The 27245-nt window shown below is 34.6% G+C and overlaps 1 protein-coding gene across 2 annotated transcripts in view; it reads right to left on the minus strand.

Annotated features, from left to right (window-relative positions):
* Nucleotides 1–406: 406 nt before the first annotated feature.
* Nucleotides 407–27245, minus strand: part of LOC149794998 (rho-related BTB domain-containing protein 1-like) — a 63100-nt gene continuing 36261 nt past the window's right edge. The window contains exons 8-11 of one of the 2 annotated variants that reach the window (XR_016422232.1): nucleotides 24577–24725; nucleotides 15186–15302; nucleotides 720–10781; nucleotides 407–672 (exon numbers count right to left, since the gene is read on the minus strand). Coding sequence is in view for 1 of the 2 variants with exons in the window: in XM_089964664.1 (XP_089820790.1) it covers nucleotides 10712–10781; nucleotides 15186–15302; nucleotides 24577–24725 (336 nt within the window). In the remaining variant the exon portion in view is untranslated. Of the gene's footprint in view, nucleotides 10782–15185; nucleotides 15303–24576; nucleotides 24726–27245 lie in introns of both variants that reach the window. The other variant, XM_089964664.1, reaches the window with a different exon arrangement.

Below are 27245 nucleotides of genomic sequence, written 5' to 3' on the forward strand. Positions count from 1 at the left end.
TGTTTTACTCGAAGTATTTGAAAGATGGGATTTTGGAGAAAAAGCTTAAGGAATGGAAGCCAGTGTCTCAATTACACCCATGTTTTTATGTATCCCACCACTATATCTGACTCAACTATAACCGTGTTTTGATGTATTACATCCCCATATCTGGCAGTTGAAAACGCTGAATCTGTCACAACCATCTCCACCAGAAAAAGTTCATGTTTTTAATCACTAAGAACCAGAGAATGAGTGTGCGAGTTTTAGCAACAGCTGCTGAAGTCATCTGTTTAATTGTAAAGATTTTGGTTAGTAAATTCGTTGAAAAATTCTGAGCATTTAAAAAAATTACATTTCAATACATATATCTATATAATTATAATGTTGGTCAAAGCATGTGGACTAGAAAGGACAACAGTCAGGCTATTATTTCCAGACTAGATTTATTGGAATGAAATAAAAACATCAACATGTAGATAAATGCAAGAAAAAACTGGCACTGTACAGTTCCTGAAAATGACATTCAGTTTCACTTATATCAGAAATATTATCTTTTAATAAAAAATATACTTGAACTAAAGAATGCTGAAACAAAACAAAGCTCCTTAAAATGACTGATGCTACACTGCTGGAAAAAAAAATTCTCAAGGAATTCAAGAACATTTTCTTTTCAACTGCTTAGTGTTGAACCTCTGACATTCATCAGTGATATGATTTTTAACTGCTTAGTGTTGAACCTCTGACATTCATCAGTGATATGATTTTCAAATTAACTGCTGCAGCTTTAGTTGTTGTTGTTGTAGGGCTTAACGCCATTTTTCAGCACAAGATGGGCTATACATGGCGGCCAGTATTAATGGTGGAGGAAGAACCCGGAAAACCCCCGGAAAGAACCACCGACCCACGAGAAGCTACTGGCAAGCTTTCTCACATAACCACATTAGCCGAATCAGAGACTCGAATGGACGCAGACAGAGGTGAGATGGCAGTGATCCGTAACGGTGAGCGCTTTAGACCACTCGGCCACTCGGGAACTGCTGTGGCTACCATACTGGATGTAAGAGCATCCATTTGTTGATATGATTGTAAGGGTAATGGTAAGATGATTTTCAAAATGGCCACCAAGATGGCCATATGGTAGTCATCAACAGTTATTATGTACATATAAAAAAGGGAGAGGTATAAGGTGAAGTTGTTTGCATTGCCAAGATACAGTGGAGATAATGTTGGCATACATCTATGCAACTTTCATGTAATCTGATTTTTTTTTTAAACCTATGATAATTATGGAAACTGTGTACTCTCTGCAGCAGACAGCTGACAAAATGGCTGCTTCCATGTCCTAAAAAAATGTTCCCCAACTAGTACACTAAGGGGCCGTCCATTTAGTAAGTACATATAGAGGGAGGTGGGGGGTGGTGGTGAAACATTAATAACAAAATACATACACTTGCATATGGGGGGGGGGTCTACTGATAATGTACATACGTATAGGAAACAGGGGGACCTCGATAATAATTTGTCTAATACGTAACCTGTTTGACTGGATTCAGATGGCTTTTGAATTTTAGCAGACACTAGACAAACTTTTTAAAGTTACATAACTTATTTCTTTGATGCAGCAGAATTTCGATTTCAGTGGACTGTTTTATTAAACACATTAATATTATTAATCCTTGATCATTTCTGCATGGATTAAATATAGACCATTCTATAGAATTGGGGGGGGGATCAAGCATACATACACAAGTGGGGGGTGTAAAAAAGTATGCATGTGTACAGGGAGAGGAAAGGGGTCAAGCTTTGCCAGATTTTTGTGTATATACTAAATGGATGGCTCCTAACTATAGCAGTTATTAAAATAGGGAAAACGAATTTTGCTAGATTAGATAATACCAAATTCTGAAAGTTAAATGACTGAAATAAATAATACACAGAAAGTAAAAAAGTTATCAACTGTTTTTTTTTTTCAACTGGAGCAAGCAATCTTTTCAGGGGTGCATATCAAAGGCCAAGCTGTATACTACATAATTAAATTACACCCATCGATCATACACCAACATATAGTCATTTTAACAACACTATATGATATACACTGTTTGTTTTAAATAACCAGGATAACCAGTAAGGAAAACCTGGGAATTTCTTTTTCTTTACAAAACAAAATCCTATGCAAAGTGTGTTGTTATTGTGGATTGTAACGCCATTTTTCAGCACAAGATAGACAATACATAGTGGCCAGTATAACTGGTGGAGGAAAAACCTAAAGCCCCAGGGGAGAACCACCAACCCATGAGAAGTTACTGGCAAAATTTCTCAGGTACTCATGTTAGCTGAGCCCACAACTTGAACCCATGAAGACAGAGGCAATGATGGCAGTGATCAGGGCAAAGTGTGAAACTTGAGAACAAAACCTGGCATCACTTTCATTTAGGGACAACTAGACACCATATTAAGTCTTCTGGTCAAAACCTCATATTGATATGACTTTCCATTTAGGAGTTGCAACAAGAAAATTGTAATAATGGCTGAAATGGTGTCATATTTAAAGTCAGATCAGCCCCATTTTTATTTCGGACCAACTAGATATCATACTTAGTCTTTTGGTGAAAGCCTTATATTGATATGACTTTCCATTTAGAAGTGACAAAAAGCAAGATTTTCAAGATGGTTGCCTTGGTGGTCAGATTTATACCATTTTTCATCAATTAAGAACTGGACATCTTAAGAGGTCTCATAGTGAAAACCTCATGTTGGCATGACCATCCATTCAGGGGTAGTTATAACAAGCTTTTCACATTGATTGCTGTGGTGGCCATCCAGGATGTCCGAGCAGAACCATCATCATTCAGGACCAACTGGACATCCTAAGAAAAAAAATCTGGGAAAAACTTCATCTTGATATGGTTTTCCATTCAGGAGTGGTGATAAAATGACTTTGAAAATGACTGCCATGGTGACCACACTGGATATACAATTGGCAGCATTTTTATTTGGGGACAGACTGACATTAGAAGTCTTATTGAAAATCCCATGTTGATACAACCATCCATGCAGGTGTAGTGATAAAATTGTCTCTATGGCTGTTATGGCAGCCATATTTAATACCTGAGCAGCATGATTCCATTTAGGTCCAACTAGATGAGAGTGAATGTGTAAAATTTCATGGCAATCCTATTTTTGATGATTGGCATTAACAAACTTATATTAAGAGAAAAAGTTCAATGGGCATCCCATAAGCTCTTCTGGTATATATATAACCAGTCTAGCTAAAACTTCAGCATACAATTAAGTACCATATGGTCACATACAACTACTTATTTTATACCTACAGAGCCAGTCTATGTTTCAAAGACTGAAGGTCACGGATTGGCTGAAATTAATTCATGGAATTTCAAACAAATTTTCTTCAGAAGTAAGAGTAATTTCTCAAAGAAAAACAACTTTCTTTTTTGCTCAAGACTTCCTAATCACAGTCTTTTATATTTACAATAAACTAACTGATATGTGGAAGGTGAAACCTAGTGTCCATGCCTTGTATGTGCTTTACAAACTGCAGCTGGAATAATCTAGAGATATATTTCTCCTATCATTACACCAAAGGTCCAGAGGGTCCTATCATCTGATACAACATTCCAGAATATTGCTAAATTATCTATAATTTTGTGATGAGTTTCTGTTCATTACTTTCAAGCATGGGATTATCAACAGAAATATAGGCAGAGGTTAAATGAGGATTAGTTTGGTTGTCACTGTGTACATGCACAGTGCAATCTATAACTTATTCTTATTAGATAAAAGTAAACTAAAATTGCATCATGGGAAACTAAATTTCACAAAACTGACTCCAGTATCAAATACTATGCCAGATTACACCAACTGTTGCCAGAAAAATTGACGACAATATCAAATACTATGACAGATTACACCAACAGTTGCCAGAAAAATTGACGACAATATCAAATACTATGACAGATTACACCAACTGTTGCCAGAAAAATATCCTAGGTATGAAAAAGATGTTAAATACTATAATTAGATTGAAATAAATGATTATCACATTACAAAATAATACTAGAAGTACCAAATTTACTTAAAGTCAAGTCAAACTGCAAACAACAAAGATCCTGATCTGCCACAGCATAATGTGCTTGCAGATCAGGGTCTATGCGGTTTGTTCTACTGATTACTCCTAATAAACTACCAAGACCCAGATCTGCCAGCACATTATGCGATGGCAGATCTGTGTCTGTGCTGTTTGCAGTTGAACTCGTCTTATAAGTGAGTACATACAGTAATAAAAGATACATCTGAACACAATGAAAGTTTCCTGACCTTGGTGCCATCTTTTGCCAGCATATAAAAACACACACCATCCAAATGTTATTAAAATCATTTCATTATTATCTGGCCTTAATACAAGTAAATTTTACAATAACTATAAATAAAAAATTACAATTTTGTTTTATGCCTCTCTAATCTAAAGAAAGAGATAGTCATATTGGTCATAATATTGGGTTATCCATGCACAAATCACTAACTCTGTTGTCAAGGGTTTAAGATACATGGCACAAAACATTCAAAAGTTTAATTTTTTTAAGTTAATTATTCTTGTATCATGTAACTACTTGTCCAACCTGTTGTTATACATTTTAATATGAATGTCAAGTAATTTAATATGAATGTCAAGTAATTTAATAGGAATGTGAAGCAATTTAATATGAATGTCAAGTAATTTAATATGAATGTCAAATAATTTAATATCAATGAGAAACAATTTAATATCAATGTGACTTCTTGGTGCAGAAGAAGTCCAAGTGAGTCAGTGTAAGAATAAAAGCCCTAAAGTTCTGCTACATCAAACTCAGCAGTCTAAACAAACGTCATCAGTGATTTTAAACTTAAACTCATCTTCTCTACTGTCTTTTGTGTACCCTCTATCTACATGGTTCTCAACAGATGTGTACCTTCAAGTTTTAATGCTTGGAATTTAAATTTCACCCATTTCTGATACATGGAAATTCCAACCTGTGCATTTTTAAGACAAACATTGATTCATGCCAGAGCATCAGTCGTAATGTTTCCTTGACCTGAATGAAGAATAATTTTCTACTGAGTACACACTGTTCATAACAAATTTACTGTATGTGCTATTAATCAACATTTGCATAACTACTGCTTACACCTTGTCAGCCACTATTATCACTTATATGTTAAATCAATATGAACTGGGCAGAGCTAACAGGTCATTGATCTCACATTGAGGTGTGCATAAATGAATCAATGTAAAAACTGTTTTGAAAGTATCTTAGATGTTTATGATACAAGGAGAGGGAATCTATTATGATTTTACTAAATTAACTGCTGATGAAATATCAGCATTTGTTTGATTGCCAATCTCATTGTGAAGCCTGTTATCCAGGGTAAGTGGACAAACTTTAATTGCATCTTATTTATGATTAATTTGCTTCAATCAGTGAAACATTTACAAATACTGTTGTTTTAATTAATGTATCATTCAGTAAAAATTAACTCAACATTACACTATGTCATTTATTTTGTCATTTGGAATTACACATGATTGAATAATGAGATGGAATAAATTTTGTTATATTAGATGTATTTGTGAATTGTTAAATCACAATGGCTAAAGGAGAATATTTTCTACCAAATATAAACAGTAACGCATAATTAGAAACAGAAACTAAATGAATATTGCAATTTCAGTTTTGACTTTTGAGGTTTTGGGTTCACAGGCAAATGACGCTTCAGTTTTGAAATCTAATGAGAACCCTGAATCTGTTCCGGTGACATCTAATATGTATAAAAAAATCAAAAACAATTTTTGTCCTATAATTTTTTTGTACAGAGAACTATAAAAAATTTTAAAGAGTTTGAGAACCACCTTAAAAGATTTTTTTTAAAAAAGTAGTCAAAATGTGATTTTCCACATCACTAAATTATGAAGAGAGTCATTACATAACAATGACATAAAAAGTTATCAACAATATAATTTGGAATTTACTATGGCATATTATGACATTCCACCAGTGAAAAAGTAAATAAGTTTGCAGGTGTGCTAATATTTACTTTTTGGCTGATGATAAATGCTCTGGGATGAATGTACTCATGAAAATTTAATTCTATAAAGATAAAAAGTCTGCTTAACTTTTATATTGATTGGATTAGATAAGAGTACACATTCTTTCATAAAAATAATTCATTTGTGGTACTTCATGCAAATATCAATTTAAAAAATAATAAAATTACATCACAAAAAAGCAAACTTGCTTATAATACAAATTTCTCACAAGTCACAAATTCATAATGAAAATGCATGCCATTGATGCACCAAAATAGTTATTACTTTTACTTTGTTATATATAATTTGAATCCTGTTATGTTATATTTTATGATAACCCCATATATAACAGCTCAATTAGTCCTCCTTTCATACTCCAACAATCATTTTGCAATCTCATCCTGTCAGATGAAAACCATACATAGTATCACATTTCTTAGATGCTTAAAAAGATTCAGATTTTTAAAAATTTACATGCTTTTTTGTTCCCATATATAAAGCAAATAAAAATTAATTAAGATGATGTTATTTACACAGTGATCTCTCATTATACTGTGGTTATGAGTACTGTTCCAATCACTGATATTGTGTTCAGCACAGTGAAATAACCAATTATCCCATTATAAATTCTATAATTCACATTAGTCAAAATTAAATTCAACAAATTTCCTACTGTTTTAGACTTATTATAAGACTTTTGAAAATATCACTGATTTTGGCAAGACATAATTGGTTGTTAATCGATCATCAACTGAATAGAAGAAACATCATTTTCTCATCAGACAAATCATGCCATAAACAGATATTAGGTAGAAATTTAATATTTAGAATGAAATTAAATGATACCAGTGATGTCTGTCTATATGTGGCACTTGCCAGCTACCAAAATTCTTCAGTTCTGTCTCAAAAATACTCTTCTATAACTCCAGGACCAACATGGCAGATTACATGTGTACAGACCCCTTTTTTCAGCATGTATCAAACAAGTGCTGTTGCCCTGTACACTGATACAAATGTTGTTAAAATAATTCATGCACTAAATGAATTAAATAATTTTATCTAGATTTCAAGATTCTTACATGAAAATTCACTGAGCTACAGATGTTCATACCATTCATGATGCTAAGATGATAGATGTTCATTGAAGCCATACAAGTTTGCTGTGCTACCAGAGAGGCCATCTCATTAGATCTCTCTTTAGTGACAGTCATGGCTTCCTTTAGTTTCTGGTCCTGGAACCTGAGTTTTCAAAATCTGGACTTCAGGTTTCCATATACGTGACCCTCATTTTTTTTTTACAGAAGTGACCCTAGGTTTTCAAAATCTGGTCTTCAGGTTTCCATATACTTGACTCTCATATATTTGTACAGATGTGACCCTGAGTTTTCATTTTTATAACCTTGCAGTGAGCTCTGCCTCAAACTGTGGAATATTACAAACAAGACTGTGTCTGTTATAAAAAGTTAAATGTTGACAATAACTGAGTATGTAATGACTACATTTCTTACTTGTTCTCATCAGCTGTGAACTTAAAAAGTGAAATACAATGAGTGGCAAAACATTAAATTAAAAAAATAAACCCCTTGAATAAGATGCATTATCATACATTATTTTGTACACGGTAAGGCCTCATATTGAGAAATCTCTGTTCAGAATTGTTTTGGTAATGTTTTTCCCCTGAAGTTTTAAAGTCTATCAACATTAGCAACTGTATCATGCTTAAATGTAATCTGAGTGTGTGTGTGTGTGTGATTTAGATTTGTAACGTAGCTTTAACAATTTTGCATTCATATCGCTACAATGTCTGCAGTGTGACAGTTTAGAGTGACATTTAGCACTAGGGCATCATCATGCCGCAGACATGCAGCATGGTCTCCCACCCAGTCACATTATCCTGACACCAGGCCGACCAGACCTAACACTAACCTCCTAATGCTGAGTGCCAAGCAAATGTAATATCAACTTTAAAACTCTCTACATTAGCAAAAGTGTTAACCTTTGATTTAGTCTGCACCTTAAAACTCTTTCTATATTTACAATTATACTATAATATCACAGAATACTGTCTTAGATGAAAACATTTTTCTTTTTGATTGTATATACACAACAAACAAAAATACAGTTCATTCTTATGGACAAATTCCACCATTTTGAAAATGATGTTATCATTTATTAATCAACTCCATCCATCCATCCATCCATTCATCCTTCCTTCCTTCCTACTTACCTACCTATATCACGTCATATTCTGCTCCAAATATTGAAAGAAATGTAATAACTGACATTTTACTAAAAAACATGCCAGATGAATTAGACCCATTTTACCCAATAATGAATACTTAAAAAATACAATATGATAATAACATACAATGTAACTTACTGAAACATGAAAAACACCAAAATTCAAGCATTTTGAATTTTTATCTTATTTCATGTATTTGAAAGTCTTTTACAATCTGAATACATGTAATTAGTTGGATTTTTTTGTTGGCACAACCACCAAGACCAGTACTCAAAAAATAAATAAATATACAGTATATGGAAAGAATACAACAATAAAATTACATCCAGTGAAATCTGCTTTAAATAAAACCTCTATATAAATGAATGTCTTTTCATAAAAGACACTTTTAAGAATTTCTTTCATATCCCATTATATCAAGGACACCTATATGACAAGGACAAAGAAAAGTAAATGACATGATAAAGGATATTGTGTCATATAACCCATTGGAAATGGGACATTTTTATTGTAAATTATATTTTTCTGAGAATAAATATCTGATCACATTAATATTGGAATTAAACTTTGGCTACCATATGAATCTAGCTCTCCTGGAGAGATGAAACCTTGGTCTTTCTGGTCTATATACAAAATAGGCAATAAAAACAGTATACATGTTTAACCTTCCCTTGTCACTGCTAGATGGCTACTGTATAATTTTGGTCCAACTCCTGTCTACAGAGGTAACTATGACTGCAGAGGAACTATCAGAGAACTGTCTGACATTATGAAGGCAACCTTCCCATTGAGAAGGATCTGCCAGAAATGAAATGCATTGATTATGGCTTTTATTTATTATAGGAGATATATGTGAAGGGACCTCTCCTCTGGCAACCTATTGTCTCAAACTGTAGTGAAGCAAGAAATTAAGTGAACACTCCACCAGTGCATGCTGTGCATCATCTTATCCTGGTCAAGATGAGGACCAAGGTCAGTGTAAAAGAGCTAAATGTAGTGGGTGCATAAAATGCCAGTTGTGATCAAGGTCACTGTAAAAGAGTCAATTGCAGTGGGTGCATAAAATGCCAGTTGTGATCAAAGTCACTGTAAAAGAGTCAATTGCAGTGGGTGCATAAAATGCCAATTGTGATCAAAGTCACTGTAAAAGAGTCAGTTGCAGTGGGTGCATAAAATGCCAGTTGTGATCAAGGTCAGTGTAAAAGAGCCAATTGTAGTGGGTGCATAAAATGCCAGTTGTGATCAAGGTCCCTGTAAAAGAGTCAATTGCAGTGGGTGCATAAAATGCCAGCTGTGATCAAGGTCACTGTAAAAGAGTCAATTGCAGTGGGTGCATAAAATGCCAGTGTTGATCAAGGTCCCTGTAAAAGAGTCAACTGCAGAGGGTGCATAAAATGCCAGTTGTGATCAAGGTCACTGTAAAAGAGTCAACTGCAGTGGGTGCATAAAATGCCAGTTGTAATTAAGGCCCACAGCTACAATTTAGCGTGACAGTAGTTGCAAAATCCAGGTCTTCTTGGAGATTGATTTAGTGAGTTTGAGAATCTTTACATATTTGGCAAAAAGGCAAACTAAATTGAGACAAGTCAGAGACTCCATACCAGGATGAATAAAATCCTGGAAGGGCCAGGTAAAACAGATGAGAGAAAGAGGGGGTGTAAGGTTTTCATAATCTTGAATCAGAATCAAATTTACCATGTGCTTGTGTAAGATGTCATTCAGGTATGCCATAGTTGTTGCAAAGGCTGACCTTAAGTGGTTGATGATGCAGGTGAAGGCCCTTGGAATGATGTTGAGCCTGTATGGGAGTGCTCAAAACTGAAACATGGTCTCTTGTAATCTGAACTTTGTGTGAAGACTGGTTATCAGGATATGAAAGGGACATCTGTCAAGTCGAGACCTGCAATCTCTATTGTGAACATGGCTGTAGCTCTAAACTTCTTGAGCAGATTACTGCTGACCACCAGCCAGAGCTTTCTGTTCATATTTTGCACCAGGAAAAGCTGTAGATAAAAGACTGCTTGCGAAGCAAGGTCTGGATATCCTGGATTTCCTTCTGGAAAGTTAACATTTGTTTTGCCAAGACCTCAATGATATAAAGAGAGGACAAAGGAGATGGGGCTGGATGAACAAAATATATTGGCTTGCTGAAATAACTGGGAATACCCATTCATACTGGTACAGGCTGACTGAAACTTTGAAAAAGTTGAAGCTTTGCACTTAAAGGTCTATTCACAGAGGCAGTGAGATAGTGTTATTTATTTTGAAGCTTGGAAGAGAAAAATTGATTTGATTGTTTTCAGTGCATGTGGGCACAATGACTAATGTTGACCAGAGTTCCATTTCTCCTTCAGGTCATGATTAACACGTCACTGGGCAAAATGAAGGAGGGGAGGGTAAACCTATCAGACATGGCAATTCTTGTGCAGCCTGCTTCCTCGTATCCGAGATACAGCCTTCCAACAGCATGATGAACTGAAAGGAAATGATCAAATTGCAATGGGGTGATGGAATTTAGTAAAGTCCATAGAAGACATCTTGCCCATAGGTAACAATAAAATGTACACAATACCATTCTTCCTATCAAGAAGTCCAAGAAAAACTTGGGGAAAAGAGGGCCACAGGAGCATATACAGGCAATTGTCTCAGTACGGGATGAAGGCTCAGGACTTCAACATCCAAAACTTTAATCTCAAATATATTTTTCCTGCCTATCAACTGTTTCTAACCTGCATAAGCACTGCAAGGTTTAGATGAAATACATTTAGGAGCATGTTTTATGTCCACTGAAACCTTCAATATTTTATACTCAGTGCATCAAGCTGCTATTGTGTTTTTATAGCAACAGTGAAACAGTGACTCAATAAAGTAAAAATAAATAAAGGTGCAAATTGCACTCAAGTTAAAGCAATGAATCTGTACCTTACAAGATTCAAAGTAAATTCAACACAGCCCACTATATATTATCATGAAATCAAAAAAGCAATAATGTAAAAATGGTATGGTCAGTGACCAAGTCCATAATGCAAAAAGAATATACAAATATTATGATGAGTACCAATGCCTTAAGCAAAGATAATTAACTTTGCAGACAGATGGTTGATAGTTTCAGACCAATCTAATGGATTACAAGAGAAGAGGTTTATATATATATATATATATATATATATATATATATATATATATATATATATATATATATATATATATATATATATAAAACACATTTTTTCATTACCTCCAATGGTAATGCAATTAGGTAATTTATTCAAAAGAATTAAAACGTAGAAGATTTATTCTACTGATGAGTCCATTTGCTAAGTTTAACGAGAATTCACTTGAATAAATTGACTAATGATGTATTAATCTCAGTAGATTTTGGTTGAAAAGTCCATCTAGTATTGGAATAACATGAAAAGTCCATCTAGTATTGGAATAATGAAAAGTCCATCTAGTATTAGAATAACATGAAAAGTCCATCTAGTATTGGAATAATGAAAAGCCCATCTAGTACTGGAATAACATGAAAAGTCCATCTAGTATTGGAATAACATGAAAAGTCCATCTAGTATTGGAATAACATGAATAAACAAATGTACACATACTTTCAGAGCATATCTTCGGACTCCCAGATGCGGCATGTGGACAAGGAGGTATAAAATAATGGTCACAGTAATTAAATGTTACATTGGTGTAACAAGATGGAAATAACATTCCAAATGAATCAGTAATTCTACAAAGGCAAGGATATATTACAAAAAAACAACATCCTGATATATTCCTTATATGTCAATTACATACATCAATTATCAATGAAATGCTTTTGTTTGTTGTATATGGAGATTCTAGGTTAAATATATACCTGTACATGCCTTCTCATCTATCAAACCTCATCAAATCATTATAAACATTTCACAATTTTGCTGAAAAGCACAAAAAAGTATATGTTTTAAAATCTGGTTATTGAATACACATGTTAATTCTTTTTTAAATTAGTAAATTGATTTTTGAATTGTTAATTAGTTAATTTAATTACTTTTTTTAAATAGTGAGTTTAGTTAATTTAAAATTAGTGAATGGCATGCACTTATCAACAGTGGAGCTTGCAGTGACCACAGAGTATGTAACATTATGAGTTTTTCTTTCTTTCTTACCCTAATTGCTTTTCAACTGCTCTAAAATATCTGGTTAGAACAGCTGTAATTGCTAAAACAAATTACAATGGGCAAGAAATGAACAGTACAGCACTGAAATCATTAAGATCAAGTCAGATGTTTTCAATATATACTGTATTTTCTGACAAGGAAATAGAAAGGCTCATTTGCACTTTTCCTAGTACATGTTTATTTTTGCAAGGAAATTAGAAAGTCTCATATGTACTTCTGCTCAGTATATGTTTATGTTTATGTTCACAAGTGCTTATTAATCAGATTTTATTGGATAAATGCATTCACAGACAGTCAGTCAAATCAGTCACAAATCAGAGAATCATGAATGGCACATTATACATCTGTTCCAATAGTCCTAGTATAGGCAGTATTAGGGAATGATTTCCTCTGCAGCTTATTGACCAATGACTGGTACCTGTTGTCAAAGTATGCAGTCTTGAACTAAACTTGTTGTAGCAAAACTATTATTTTCTTATTGGACTTACCATGACTGTGACCTCACACTTTTAGATGCCAGTATCTATAAGTTTCTTTATTACAGTTGGTCAAGAAACATACTCTATAACAAAAGCTATTTTGCAAAACCAAATTTTCTTTCATTTACAATGATCCTGACCTTTTGACCCCCAAATCAGTCATGATATATTTGACCTTTAATATTTTGACCCCAAATTAAATAGAACTCTTCTTACTCAATATGCCTGTCATCCAGAAAATTTTGTTCAATATACATAGTTGAACACTTGTAATTTTGTATAAAAACCATTTTTTTTTTCTTCAGTCAGTGACCATGACCTTTACCCTTATGACCACAAACCAATAGATTTTATACCTCTAAGTACACACCACAAAGTTTGGACCAGGTCTGTGATGAAGAATAAATGTTGCATTGTGTGGAAACCATCTGGGGTCTTTTCAGTCAGAGTAATCCTGACTTTTTACCTTTGGACATCCAAATTAATAGGCTTTTTTCTTTTATTGAGATAATCTTAACTATCTAGTTTGGCAATGACAGGTACTTAGAACTAAAGGTTTACAGGAAAAAGGAAATGTTACCAGACAGATAGGGTCAAAGCATTATATACTCTGCTAAAAGGAGGGTACATGAACAAAAATCAACCTGTTATGATTTATTATCTCAGCTTTTATAGTCTAAATTGAGATTCATTTATATATTTCCTTTGTTTGTTCAACACAGACCATTAGGAATTCATAAGGACTGAAATAAAGACTCTGGGACATGAACCAGTGTAAGGTTATTAGAGTTGTTAATTCTTTGTGAATAATTCATGTACTTTTTCAAATAAAGTGGATTCCTCAGTTCAAAATTTGTGGAAACGAAAAGTGTGCAGTCTAGAATGTTAGGTGTTTTTCTTTTATCTCTATTTATAAAAATGCACACACACACACACACACATATTCTTGGACACAATGATCAATTTCAGGCAGAAAGTTTGAGAAGTTTAGTGAGACCAAGTCCAAGTCACTGTATTGACTGTTTGTCAAATATATCTTCTATTACAATACATTGTAAAAACTATAAATACTTCCACAGCAGTGATATCACAAAAATATACATCTTCCTAAATGAAGACTATGTTTATAATCCCACAACTATGTGGTAGACAGTACTATTATACTGAATTTATGTAAAACCAACTTTCATTGGTAAGACAGCCAGATTCTAAAGTATGCAGTTTAAGTTGTGTACAATGCCTAAGTGCCTAATAATACTAAATGATATTCTACACCTCATCAACAGTTGTCTTTCTCGTCTCAAATGCAAGCCATCCACAATATTTCTTCTAAGACACAGAACTCAAGTTACTTTACAAAACCATATGTCCTCTTTCAGTTGTGGTGACCTTGATCTTGGACCTATTGACCACTAAATCAATAGGTGAATTATCTGAAATGCAATCCATCAACAAAGTTTTTTCATGGTTTGTGGCATAGGACCAGTTGCTGTTGTTTTGAGTTAAAATGCCAATTTTCTGTGCATGATAGGCTATATATATTGGCAAGTATAAATGGTGGAGGAAGAACTGGGAAAAACTCATGTAAGAACCACCGACCCAGAGGAAGCTACTGGCAAGCTTTCTCACAAAACCACATAGGCTGAGCCCAAGGCTCAAACCAAGACAGCAGAGGTGAGGCTGGCTGTGATTGGTAGCACAGGACAAGCGGCATAGGACCAGAGTTATTTTGTGAAAAACCATTTCCTTTACGGAGTCCTTCTGATCTTGGCCTAAGGCCTAAAGCCTTTTAAACCACATAAGAATAAGTTTTTTACCTTGTCTTATATGCACACCACCTAAAAAGACTGGATAAGGTATGCATCACAGAACAGAGTGTCTTGGGAAAATAATTTTACATTCTTTCAGTCTCCATGATCTTGACCTTTGACCTTTACAGCCCAAACATGATGGGTTTCTTCCTTGCTCAAATACAAGCTACTTACAAAGTTTGGTCATGGCAGAGGTAGAGAAATCAGACTGATGTGCAGGAATGAAATGGACATCAGATGGATGAACATATGGACAACAGCATAGCATAAAAATGAACAGTGTGAAGCACAGCTACTCTGGTCACTGCAAATCTCTACCTGCCATTACAAAAAAAAGAAGCCATCACTGTAATGCAGCTACTCAAGTGACAACATTCAGTTCTGTATCATCCCTGACAGTAACAACAGAAACATCCCAAATACTTCTCAAGCAAAGAACACTGTCTGGCAGACTGTGCAGCAACACATTTAGACCTCTTCTTTCTTGAACAAGCTGCCTGCTCACTCTTCTTTTCATAATCTGCCAGCCAGGCATCATACCTGTTGTAAAAAGAGTATACAAGTCAGTAAATCAGAAAATTGGAGCTAATGAGTTTGTATTCAAAAGTACCCCTCTAGGATGGCCACCCCTCTTAAGTGGCCAGCATATTACTGGGAAAACTGTCAAATTTATCCCATGTAAGCAGGTATATAATGGTGTTTACATATAGCAATCTCAGGAATTTTGTTGATTTCTACATTCAACACATTAACATTTGTTCCAAAAATTTCCAATAAAGTAACTCCATGCAAAGAAGTAATCTAAGTATCCTTACTAATGTGTGTTCCTTAGGCTTGTCACTTTCATACTAATTGGCTATTATTGCCACCAACAACTAGGCTTGTCACTTTCATACTAATTGGCTATTATTGCCACCAATAACTAGGCTTGTCACTTTCATACTAATTGGCTATTATTGCCACCAATAACTAGGCTTGTCACTTTCATACTAATTGGCTATTATTGCCACCAATAACTAGGCTTGTCACTTTCATACTTATTGGCTATTATTGCCATCAATAACTAGGCTTGTCACTTTCATATTTATTGGCTATTATTGCCACCAATAATTAGGCTTGTCACTTTCATACTTATTGGCTATTATTGCCACCAATAATTAGGCTTGTCACTTTCATAGTTATTGGCTATTATTGCCACCAATAATTAGGCTTGTCACTTTCATAGTTATTGGCTATTACTGCCACCAATAATTAGGCTTGTCACTTTCATACTTACTGGCTATTACTGCCACCAATAATTAGGCTTGTCACTTTCATACTTATTGGCTATTATTGCCACCAATAATTAGGCTTGTCACTTTCATATTTATTGGCTATTATTGCCACCAATAATTAGGCTTGTCACTTTCATACTTATTGGCTATTATTGCCACCAATAATTAAGCTTGTCACTTTCATACTTATTGGCTATTATTGCCACCAATAATTAGGCTTGTCACTTTCATACTAATTGGCTATTATTGCCACCAATAACTATAAAAATGACAAAAGCTAACCAATGAGAAGCACAGTATTGTTCAGCTGAGTCGGTATGATATCCAATCACAAGAAAGAAAACATGGTATGATAGCCATTGTGGCTTCTCTCTTACGGATGATGAGATGTACTTGGAATTTCTTCACAAGCATCTCCAGTAACAGTATTCAGAACCAAACTAACATCCCAACTGAACTTGATACTCTTCTGTCATTTATAAGAGCTAAAATTCCTGATCATAATTATCTTTCAATAGCTAATATAGTCAAGCTGATGTTTTTGATATGCTAATTAAGGTGAACATTAATAAATCCTCTGGTTTGGTTGGTACTGGTCCGCGAATTCTAAAAATTGCTGCACCAGTAATAACAGTCTTTAACACATATCACAACTTAAGCATAATGAGTGGTAAATTTCCAGAGACATTGAAATGTGCAAAGGTTACACCTATCTTTAAGAAAGGAGAAAAGGAGGATCCAGGGAATTACAGACCAATATCAATTCTACCTGTATTGTCAAAATTATTTGAAAATCATGTAGCCATTCAGATCTATAAATTTTTTTTAAACCTACTCTCTATTTCATAAAGCGCAATCATGATTTAGAAAGCACCACTCGTGCCAAACAGAACTTACCAAATTAATTGATCTTTGGCTGAAGGAAATGGATAATGGACATATGACTGGGATTGTTTTCCTTGACTTCAAGAAAGCCTTTGATCTTGTTGATCAAGAAATTCTGCTGCAAAAGTTGAACTGTTATAGGTTTGACGAGCCTTCTTTAAACTGGTTTAGATCATACCTAAACCAAAGGTCTCAACAAGTAAGCATTGGCAATATTAGCTCTCAAATTCGTACTATTCATTCAAGGGTCCCTCAAGGTTCAGTTTTAGGCCTGCTCCTCTTCCTTATCTGTATCAGTGATCTACCATTAAATAATGAATCCACAAATACAGATTTGTTTGCATACGATGCAACCTTGTATACATCTAGTTCTGATACTGAAGTTATCCAAATGAGATATACACTCAGACCTTATTAGAGTCCAAAACTGGGAACAACAAAATAGGATGGTAGTTAATGAAGGCAAAATGAAAAGGAGGCAATTGATTTAGTATGAACGCAAAGATGGGGGGGGGGTAACCCAAAAGCATACGCTTGCTCATAGGGGGTCTACTGATAGGAAATGCATAGAAAATGGGGGTGGGGGTGAAACCTCAATAACGATTTGTCTAATACATAACCTGTTCGACTGGGTTCAGTTGGCACTTGAATTTTAGTGGACACTAGACAAACTTTTTAAAGTTATGCAGCTTATTTCTATCTGTTTTATTAAACATGTCGATATTATTAATCCTTGGTCATTTCTGTGTGGATTAAATATAGGTTATTCTATAGTATTTGGGGGTGGTGTGGGGGTGCATCAAGTGTATGTACATAGATAGGGGGTGTACAAAATTATGCATGTGTACAGGGAGAGGGAGGGGTCAAGCATTGCCAGATTGTTGTGTACGTACTAAATGAATGGCCCCATGTATGATTTTGGGGACATCACAAAAGCTGAACAAGTCAGAGAACCCAGAACTATCTCTTGCAAAAAATAATCATCCATTAGAAAATGTCAATCATGAAAAGCTTGTAGGTGTGACCGTAGATAATAATTTATTATGGAATGACCATATTGATAAGCTTTGTAAAACACTGTCATTCAAAATTGCCCTACTCAGCAGAATCAAGAAATATTTACCTATGTAAACTCGCAATCTATACTACAAGTCATATATTCTTCCAACAATGGATTATTGTTCAAATGTATGAGGAAACTGTGCTAAATCTGAGCTTGAAAGGATTTATAAACTTCAGAAATGAGCAGCATGCATAATTTTAGATGCATCTATTGATCATCCCACAAAGCATTGTTTACAGAACTCAAATGGTTCACAATATGAAAGGACAGATATTCACAAGGCAGTTCTTTTATATAAATGTCTACAAGGAACTGCACCAGAGTATCTTCAAGACTTATTCAGGCCTTTTCCAACACAATACCAGCTGAGATCAATATCGCATGGAAACCTTCAAGCACCAAAACCAAAAACAGCAATTTGAAAAGAGCTTCCAATACTCTGGTCCAGTTGTGTGGAACAAGCTTCTACTACACGTAAAATCTGCTGAAAATATTAGAGTATTTAAGAAGAGATATCATGAGCATGTATGTGTTTCTAACAGATAATGGAATTTAGTATTTTAATATTAAACATGTTAAAATACACAGTAATTATTGCTATCTTCATATAACGTGCATTGTTATACTCTCCTTAAGTGGGCCTCAAGGGAGAATAGTTCTTGACTAATGAGTCACCCTCTATAAATATAGCATTATTATTAGTAGTAGTAGTAGCAGTAGTAGTAGTAGTAGTATAGTAGTAGTACTAGACTAAAACTAATTACAATGACCAAGTTCACTTCCTTGTAAACAGCGAGTATCTGGTGTTATAACTACAAATTACCAGAAAAGGAATAAATTGATGCAAAAAGTGTAAAATGTTATCAAACATTCTCAGTTTTGAACAGAAAATAATAGCAATTAGATTAAACAAAAAAGGTAGAGACCTTTCATAACTTCTGAGAAATATGATGTCAGAAAGATTCTAACAAACAGTGTTGACATACATTCTACTTCAGTGGGAGAAAACAGAACTGATGGATCTGGATAGTTCAAGTCAGATATTTGTGCCCAGATTTTACTTACATGATATGCACTACAACTGATGATTATTCATTTTAAAAAAATGAAATAACAATGACACAAATTTTATCATACTGATTCCATAACATTCCTGTAATATTTACATGAAAATATTAAATATTAAAAATTAGCAATACTTTTCATACTTTATTTGTAGTCATTACATCTGCATTATCCTCCTCTAAAAAGGCCACCCTTCTTATAAGGCCACTTACATTTGTTAAGACTCAATGGACTTAAAATATGTAACAGAAAGAAAGCACACAAAGTGAAAATTTAAAAGAAACTTACAGTTCTGTGAATTAAATCCCAAATAATCCTAAAAGATCTATCACAAGTCCAAAAGTGCAGATTATTCCTAATGAATTCCAATATGAACGTGCTGATGTACCAACAGTCTTGATGTGTCACAATGATATATAATCCAGAATGTATTTGAATGAATTCACAATAATTAGACCGAATTGTAGAATCTTTTGTATTTTCATTACCTAAGTTCCTTTGCTAACATAATTCAGTCACAAAGGTGTAATGTGTACAAGCTGATTTTGAGATCTAAAGATTAAGTATGAATGTATATATAAGGTTTAATGGTACTATTCAGGTTATATCCACAAAACAAAAACCAAACAAGAGTAAATTCATTAATAGGGAAATTTAAATTTTCTATGCAAACAGCACCTTTTTCAAAATTCCAAGACCTTCAAGCAGCAACATCCTCTTGTGATGCATTCCAGGTCAAACATTTTGCTTCCATTAGTCACCTATGATTTCATGCAGGAGGGTGCAATGGACCTATTTTAAATCTGCCTGTAAGATGGTACATTGGCCTATTCTAAATCTCCTTGCCCACATAAGGTACTTAGGGCATGCAGGCCAGAGCAATGGACCTATACTAAATCTCCTTGCCCACAGAAAGCAATCACAGCAAGCAGGGGTCAAATTGGGCCAGCTGTAGATTTCTTTTCCCACTTTAGGGCAAATTAGACTTGATCTAAATCTTCTTGCCCACATAAGGTACTTAGGGCATGCAGGCCAGAGCAATGGACCTATACTAAATCTCCTTGCCCACAGAAAGCAATTACAGCAAGCAGGGGTCAAATTGGGCCAGCTGTAGATTTCTTTTCCCACTTTAGGGCAAATTAGGCTTGATCTAAATCTTCTTGCCCTCAGGGAGCAATTTTAAGCTTGAGCTCGAGTTTCTTGCTCAAAACGTTATGAGAATATGGAGTCGATTACTTTGACTTGTCAATGTGTGCAGAACTAATATTTTGTGACTGAAACACAAAGATTAGTGTCCATGTTTCTTAAGTCACAATTGTTTAATACCTGGACATTTTGTATTGTTAGTGCAGAAACACAAAGATTAGTGTCAAGATTTCTTATCATGTACCAAATGATTCGGCAAATTATCTTCTTAATGGACATTGTAAAGCACTCATTAAAAATGCATAAGACCCAGTAAATTTGTTGCTACATAATGTGATGTCAAAGCAGGTCTTTCATCAAGCAGTATTACATAAAATTAAACGGCATCAAACTATGTATTAATGCCTTCTGCCCTTAAATAATTAAAATGATTTCTCTTTAAACATATTTTTTTATTTCATATTCATTTTAGTTTTGTCAAAAGCAATTTAAATACAATTTATTATTTCATAAAAGGGGTATAATATAAATAAATTATGTCTATATTGTTGGATATTGAGCTCTCATGAGAAGTGCTTGGGGTTTGCATGCTCTGTTTGTACTGAAACAAATGGGCTCTACTGATTGACCTGATCTCTCAAAGGAATTTGGAAAATGGTGGACAAATATTTGCTCTGTGTAATCAAAGCATTGAATTTTCAGCATTACATTTTCAGATTTTAAACAATAACTTTTACTGCATCACAATAACTTGCCTTTAAAAAACATATATTTAGTCAATATCATCAAGTGAAAAGGTTTGAATACACATCATGTAGCAACATTCCAGGTAAATTATATATCTAGATTCAACTAGCCCTGTTTGCAAGTTTCACACATTCATTGCTAAGCATGGGCTACCTTTCTTGACTGTTAATGCTGCCATTATGTGCTCAAAAAATCCAAACCACCTGGATAATACTTAATCTTGAAAGATACTAGTCTTTGGTTGCCTTTAAAACTATTGACGTTTCATCACATTATGAGCCATGTAATGTCTCCCTCAAACTGATAAATTCAGCATTTTTCACGTGTGTATGAATTAATGTGATGTTGATCAGTGACATCTGTGTGTTAGCCAATTTCAGTCAAAAGCAGGAACACAAGATTTCATGACATCACAATTGTAAACAGAAGAAGCCAACACCATACTATGTCAGGTAGGTGATCCTTATGAGATATTATTCTAAGTTACTTTGTCTTATGCACATTTTTCTGTGTGCTTTTTCTTCACAGATCCACTTAAAAAAAGTGTGCCAATCATTCTTACTTCCTTCTTAAATCAATCTGACCACCACGTATGAATATTTTTGTTATTAGCTTACTCACTGGCAGAATTTGTTGAATGTACAATGTCACTACTTTTGAAGCATTCCCAAAAAAGAATGTAATGACGAGTGACTTTGCTGACTCAAGAGGTGGCACCTCTTAATTTCAAACTGAATATTTGAGCATTTGTTTGAACCTAACAATATGGTTATTTCAAAGAATGGTTAATGTCAGATAGTATTTTTAACAACTCATTTCCTTCCCTCCAAACCTTAGTTAGACTGGAAGAATGGTGAAATTTATGAAAATGGCAGCATTGGTGCTATAACATTTGTCACCTAGCACTACTCACTAACAACTTGTACCATTAGACTGTCAGCCAAGAACACTACCTTATAGCTAGACAATCATTCATCCCAGGTATTATGTACCATTAGAATGTCAGCCAAGAACACTACTTAAAGCTAGACAATCATTCATCCCAGGTATTATGTACCATTAGAATGTCAGCCAAGAACACTACTTAAAGCTAGACAATCATTCATCCCAGGTATTATGTACCATTAGACTGTCAGCCAAGAACACTACTTAAAGCTAGACAATCATTCATCCCAGGTATTATGTACCATTAGAATGTCAGCCAAGAACACTACTTAAAGCTAGACAATCATTCATCCCAGGTATTATGTACCATTAGACTGTCAGCCAAGAACACTACTTAAAGCTAGACAATAATTTATCCCAGGTATTATGTACCATTAGAATGTCAGTCAAGAACACTGCTTAAAGCTAGACAATCTGTGTCAGCCAAGAACACTACTTAAAGCTAGACAATCTGTGTCAGCCAAGAACACTACTTAAAGCTAGACAATCTGTGTCAGCCAAGAACACTACTTAAAGCTAGACAATCTGTGTCAGTCAAGAACACTGCTTAAAGCTAGACAATCTGTGTCAGCCAAGAACACTACTTAAAGCTAGACAATCTGTGTCAGCCAAGAACACTACTTAAAGCTAGACAATCTGTGTCAGCCAAGAACACTACTTAAAGCTAGACAATCTGTGTCAGCCAAGAACACTACTTAAAGCTAGACAATCTGTGTCAGCCAAGAACACTACTTAAAGCTAGACAATCTGTGTCAGCCAAGAACACTACTTAAAGCTAGACAATCATTCATCCCAGGTATTATGTACCATTAGAATGTCATCCAAGAACACTACTTAAAGCTAGACAATCTGTGTCAGCCAAGAACACTACTTAAAGCTAGACAATCTGTGTCAGCCAAGACACTAATATGAGGTCATCATTATCATCACTAACACCATCCTTTAATAATAACAATCAAACAATCAAACCTGGAAAATTATTACCACTTACTAGCATTATAGATTTAAAAAATCATTAATCCCAGGCATTAAGGATTAATGCCTGTAATTTATCCATATTATTCCCATTATTATTCTTATTCATATTCATATTATTATTATTATTATTATTATTATCAAGAGTAAGATTTCTTATCAACAATAACTCTACTAATACTTACAAGAATATTTTATCCAAGCATGCAAAGGTGACATTTGCTGATCCAATGTTACAAGTTGGTATTCCAAGGAATGTTGTTGATATCCTGTTTACATTCTTGTAAAAAAAACTTTATCTAAGGCTGTCAGCATGTTATTATCCCCTTAATCATTGACACAACATTAAGAATGTCAAATTTTTCATTGTGGCACAGTTTTGTGACTTTCTGATCCGAATGACGAACAAAAGCTTGGGTAATAATGTAAGTAATTATTGACTAATTTGCATGAAAACTTTTGTGTGATTTTTTTAGTCAGAGAACATTAATTTGACTAGATCTGAAAAATAATCCTCTACCAGAATTGTTTGACTGAGTTTAGCTATAAAGTTGGCAAATAGTGTCTCGGCATGTATAATTTTATCCACATTTGATGCTTGAGCTCTTGAGTAATCCAGTTATAATCAATTCACAGGGGCCCCAAGTGGCTGAGTGGTCTAAAGCGCTCTCTGTTATGGATTACTGCCAACTCACCTCTGTCTGTGCCGGTTCAAGTCTCGGATTCAGCCAATGTGGGTATGTGAGAAAGCTTGCCAGTAGCTTCTTGAGGGTTGGTGGTTCTTTCCAGGGTTTTCCCCGGTTCTTCCTCCACCATTAATACTGGCCGCCATGTATAGTCTATCATGTGCTGAAAAATGGCATTAAACCCGACAACAACAACAACATCAATTCACATCTTTAATCCTGTCCAAATTACTGTTGATTATACATAGTACAGACCCTAATCAATCTCTACAACTTTGAGCATGAAAGCAGAACATAACCTGCAGAGAGAATCAAGTAATGTTTATTGTTTTATGCTGATTGAGCTCTTTAGTAACTCAACCATAATCAATAAATATCATTAATCCTTTTGGAATTACTTCTGCTCATGTATAGCGTAATCCATCTTGACAACTTCAAACAATGAAGCAAGCTGACCATGCCGATAAGCTCAAAGGGTGAAACTAGAAATGACACTGTCTTGCCCAGCTTAAGTCCACTCATAGTCACATGATCACAGGCAGTATTATGACAAATATACTACACCAGAAAAAAAGGCAAATAAAATTGAAAAGACGTTAAATTTTTCCAAAAATAATTTTGTGTATGAAGGAAATTTCAGTGAGGAGGGGAGACACCCTTAAACTCAGGAGAAAAACCCTCCCATGCAGTAGGTTCTCATGCATGTACCATTTATCAGTGTCTGTCTTAAGTAATTATTATAAGTAGATCATTACATTTATATAACTATAAAACTAGACTATTGAATACGGTATTGATAATTTGTTCTTTTCTAAGTGAAACACTCTTAAACAATTCTGACAAAATGAAAGTAAAAAAGAAGAGAATTACAAGCCTTCTTCACTGTGTGGAGTTACCAGAAGCAGGTGGGCAGCACAGCTACTTAAAGGAAAACCTTAAAACAAAATATAACATTGAAATATTTTGTCCACTAGAATTCATCAAAAATGAAACTAGAACATAATAGTAAACTTTATGAAATTTCTTACCACTGTGGTGGCCATTGCTCTTTTGTGATGAAGTTCCTATTCTCTGGTTTTAGCTCCTTGAACTGTTTGTTGTAATTTTTCTTTACCTGTCTGAAGTGGTTACACAGGTATCTCAAACACCATGAGGCCAACTGGTCTGCATTATGAAGCTGATAAAAATTTGAAGAGAATATTTATAACTATTATGTCTACTTAAGAATGCTTGCTGGTCTCCAAGTAAATTTGACTGTACAACTCAAATTAATAAAATTTTCACTGGAATTATGTGATCTACAAAAATTGCATAGTACCAAATTTTCATTTAGTAAAAAAAAATATAAATAAAACAGGGATGGAAGTCACCTCATTGTGTTACCTGAAATTCTATTTCATATTTTCATTGAAGCTATTACAATTTGTTAGCATGCCAGGCTTAATATCAGCAATAAATATTATGGCATATACTGACTTCATGTATGCGATTATTTCCAGAAAGTACCAAGTTTCACCATATATGGAATAGTGGAATGGAGGGAAAAACAGACAACCTAAGCACAGTGACCAGTGCGATGGAAAAGATTGCTTGATGAATTTTGTTTACTTTCATAAAACAACCAATGAGCGATTTGGGCATCCAATTATTCATTGGAATATCTGCATCACATTAATCTTAAGAATCTGTCTTCTTCCTTTTTATTATGCAGCAGAATGACACCTTTAGTCTCAGGACTTGGTGCATGTTTGCAAATAATGAAATGGCACATCCTGGCTGAAACAATTATCATTCCTAACTTGCTAAATGTATTGTAGATCCAATTTAACTCTGCAACACTTCAATATATCCATCATGGCTGAGTATCTGTTGGATCTGTTTGAATAATTTCATGTGGCTTCCTGATGTGCCAAGCATATCTCTCCTGACAATTTTTTTTGATTTTATTCCATGTCAGTGCTGGAATTTACAAAGCTATCCATAGCCTGCCATGAAATCAGAGTCATTATCCAGTCCTGAGTTCCATCTTACTTCACCATTATGAACCAATGAAGAGCACACCACACACGCTTTAATAATAATAATAATAATAATAATAAAAATAATGAGGACTTTGTATAGCGCCTAATCTTTAGAAGCTCTAAGCACTTTACAACATTACACAACACATATAAGATAAAAAACATATAATGATATGATTACAAAAACAAACACCATGAAATTAGAAAACATAAAAAACATGCTGAGAATACTTAAGGTAGGAAACATTATTAGGTCTTTAAGTTTGTTCTTGCAGTTGAAATAAGTGAGTTTTGAGAGCACTCTTGAATGGGATTAGTTTCTTTGTATCTAAGTTCAGTGGGCAATTCATTCCACATTGCTGGGCCCTGGTATGCAAAAGAACGCTGTCCATATGACTTTGTTTTCATAGTGGGAATAATGAGCATACAATTGTCAGAAGAGGAGCGTAAGTATCTTGCTGGTGTGTACACATGGGTGAGGTCGGATAGGTATGTTGGACTAGAGTCCATCAGTGAAACGTAGCACAGAGAACAAATTTTGTGTTTGATTCTGGATCGAATGGATAGCCGGTGTAGGGTACAGAGCAGCGGGGAGGTGTGCTCTGATCATGATACTTTAAGTATGATCCGAGTAGCTGTGTTCTGAACTTTTTGAAGTTTCTGGAGTAGATATTGAGATGAACCAGACAGAATTGAGTTACAATAGTCCAGTCTTGAAAGTACTAATGAACACACAAGTGTTTTAGTGGCATCAACTGAAAGATATTTGCAAATTGAGCTGATGCATCTCAGCTCAAGATATGCAGCCTTGCATATGTTCATGACATGTTGGTGCAATGTGAGAGTATTGTCCGGAGTAACACCTAGGTTTTGTACTGATTGTATGAATTTAATGTTGGTGTTGCTGATATTTATTGTTTGAGGTAAAGGATGTGAATGAGAAAGTCTTTGTGTTGTGATCAGAATGGCCTCAGTTTTATTATCATTCATCTGCAGCTTGTTACATGTCATCCATGATTTCACATCAGAAATGCACCTCTCTACACCTTGGATGGTAGTATCAACTTCAGTTGAGTGGCTAGATTTGTATATTTGGGTGTCATCAGCGTACAATTGGTGAAACACTGGATGAAGATCTATGACACTTGAGAGCTGTTGAGTGTATAGAATGAAGACAAACAGGTCCAAGAACAGACCCCTGTGGAACACCACAACATAGATCAACTGGGCTGGAGTGTATATCATTTGCAGACACAATCTGTGTCCTGTTTACCAAGTAGGACTTGAACCACAGTAAGGCTGTATCATGAATACCAAATACATGCTGGAGACAGTGAAGTAATATATCATGGTCTATTGTGTCAAATGCTGCAAACAAATCAAGGAGGGTGAGGACTGTAATCTTTCCGCTATCCAAAGCAGAGAGAATGTCATTAACTACTTTTAGAAGAGTAGTTTCAGTACTGTGGCAAGGGCGATATGCAGATTGTACATTGCTAAAAAGACTGTTTGAATTCAGATGAGATACAAGCTGGGATAGAACAACCTTTTCTAAGAATTTTGATATGAATGGGAGATTAGAAACTGGGTGGTAGTTCTTTAAATTGTTATGGTCTAGTGTTGGTTTCTTCAGCAGAGGCTTTACAATGGCAGTTTTGAAAAATGATGGGAATTCC

The sequence above is a fragment of the Sinohyriopsis cumingii genome, chromosome 7, assembly GCF_028554795.1.
Source record: "Sinohyriopsis cumingii isolate HCF-2022 chromosome 7, ASM2855479v2, whole genome shotgun sequence".
Classification (NCBI taxonomy): Eukaryota; Metazoa; Mollusca; class Bivalvia; order Unionida; family Unionidae; genus Sinohyriopsis; species Sinohyriopsis cumingii.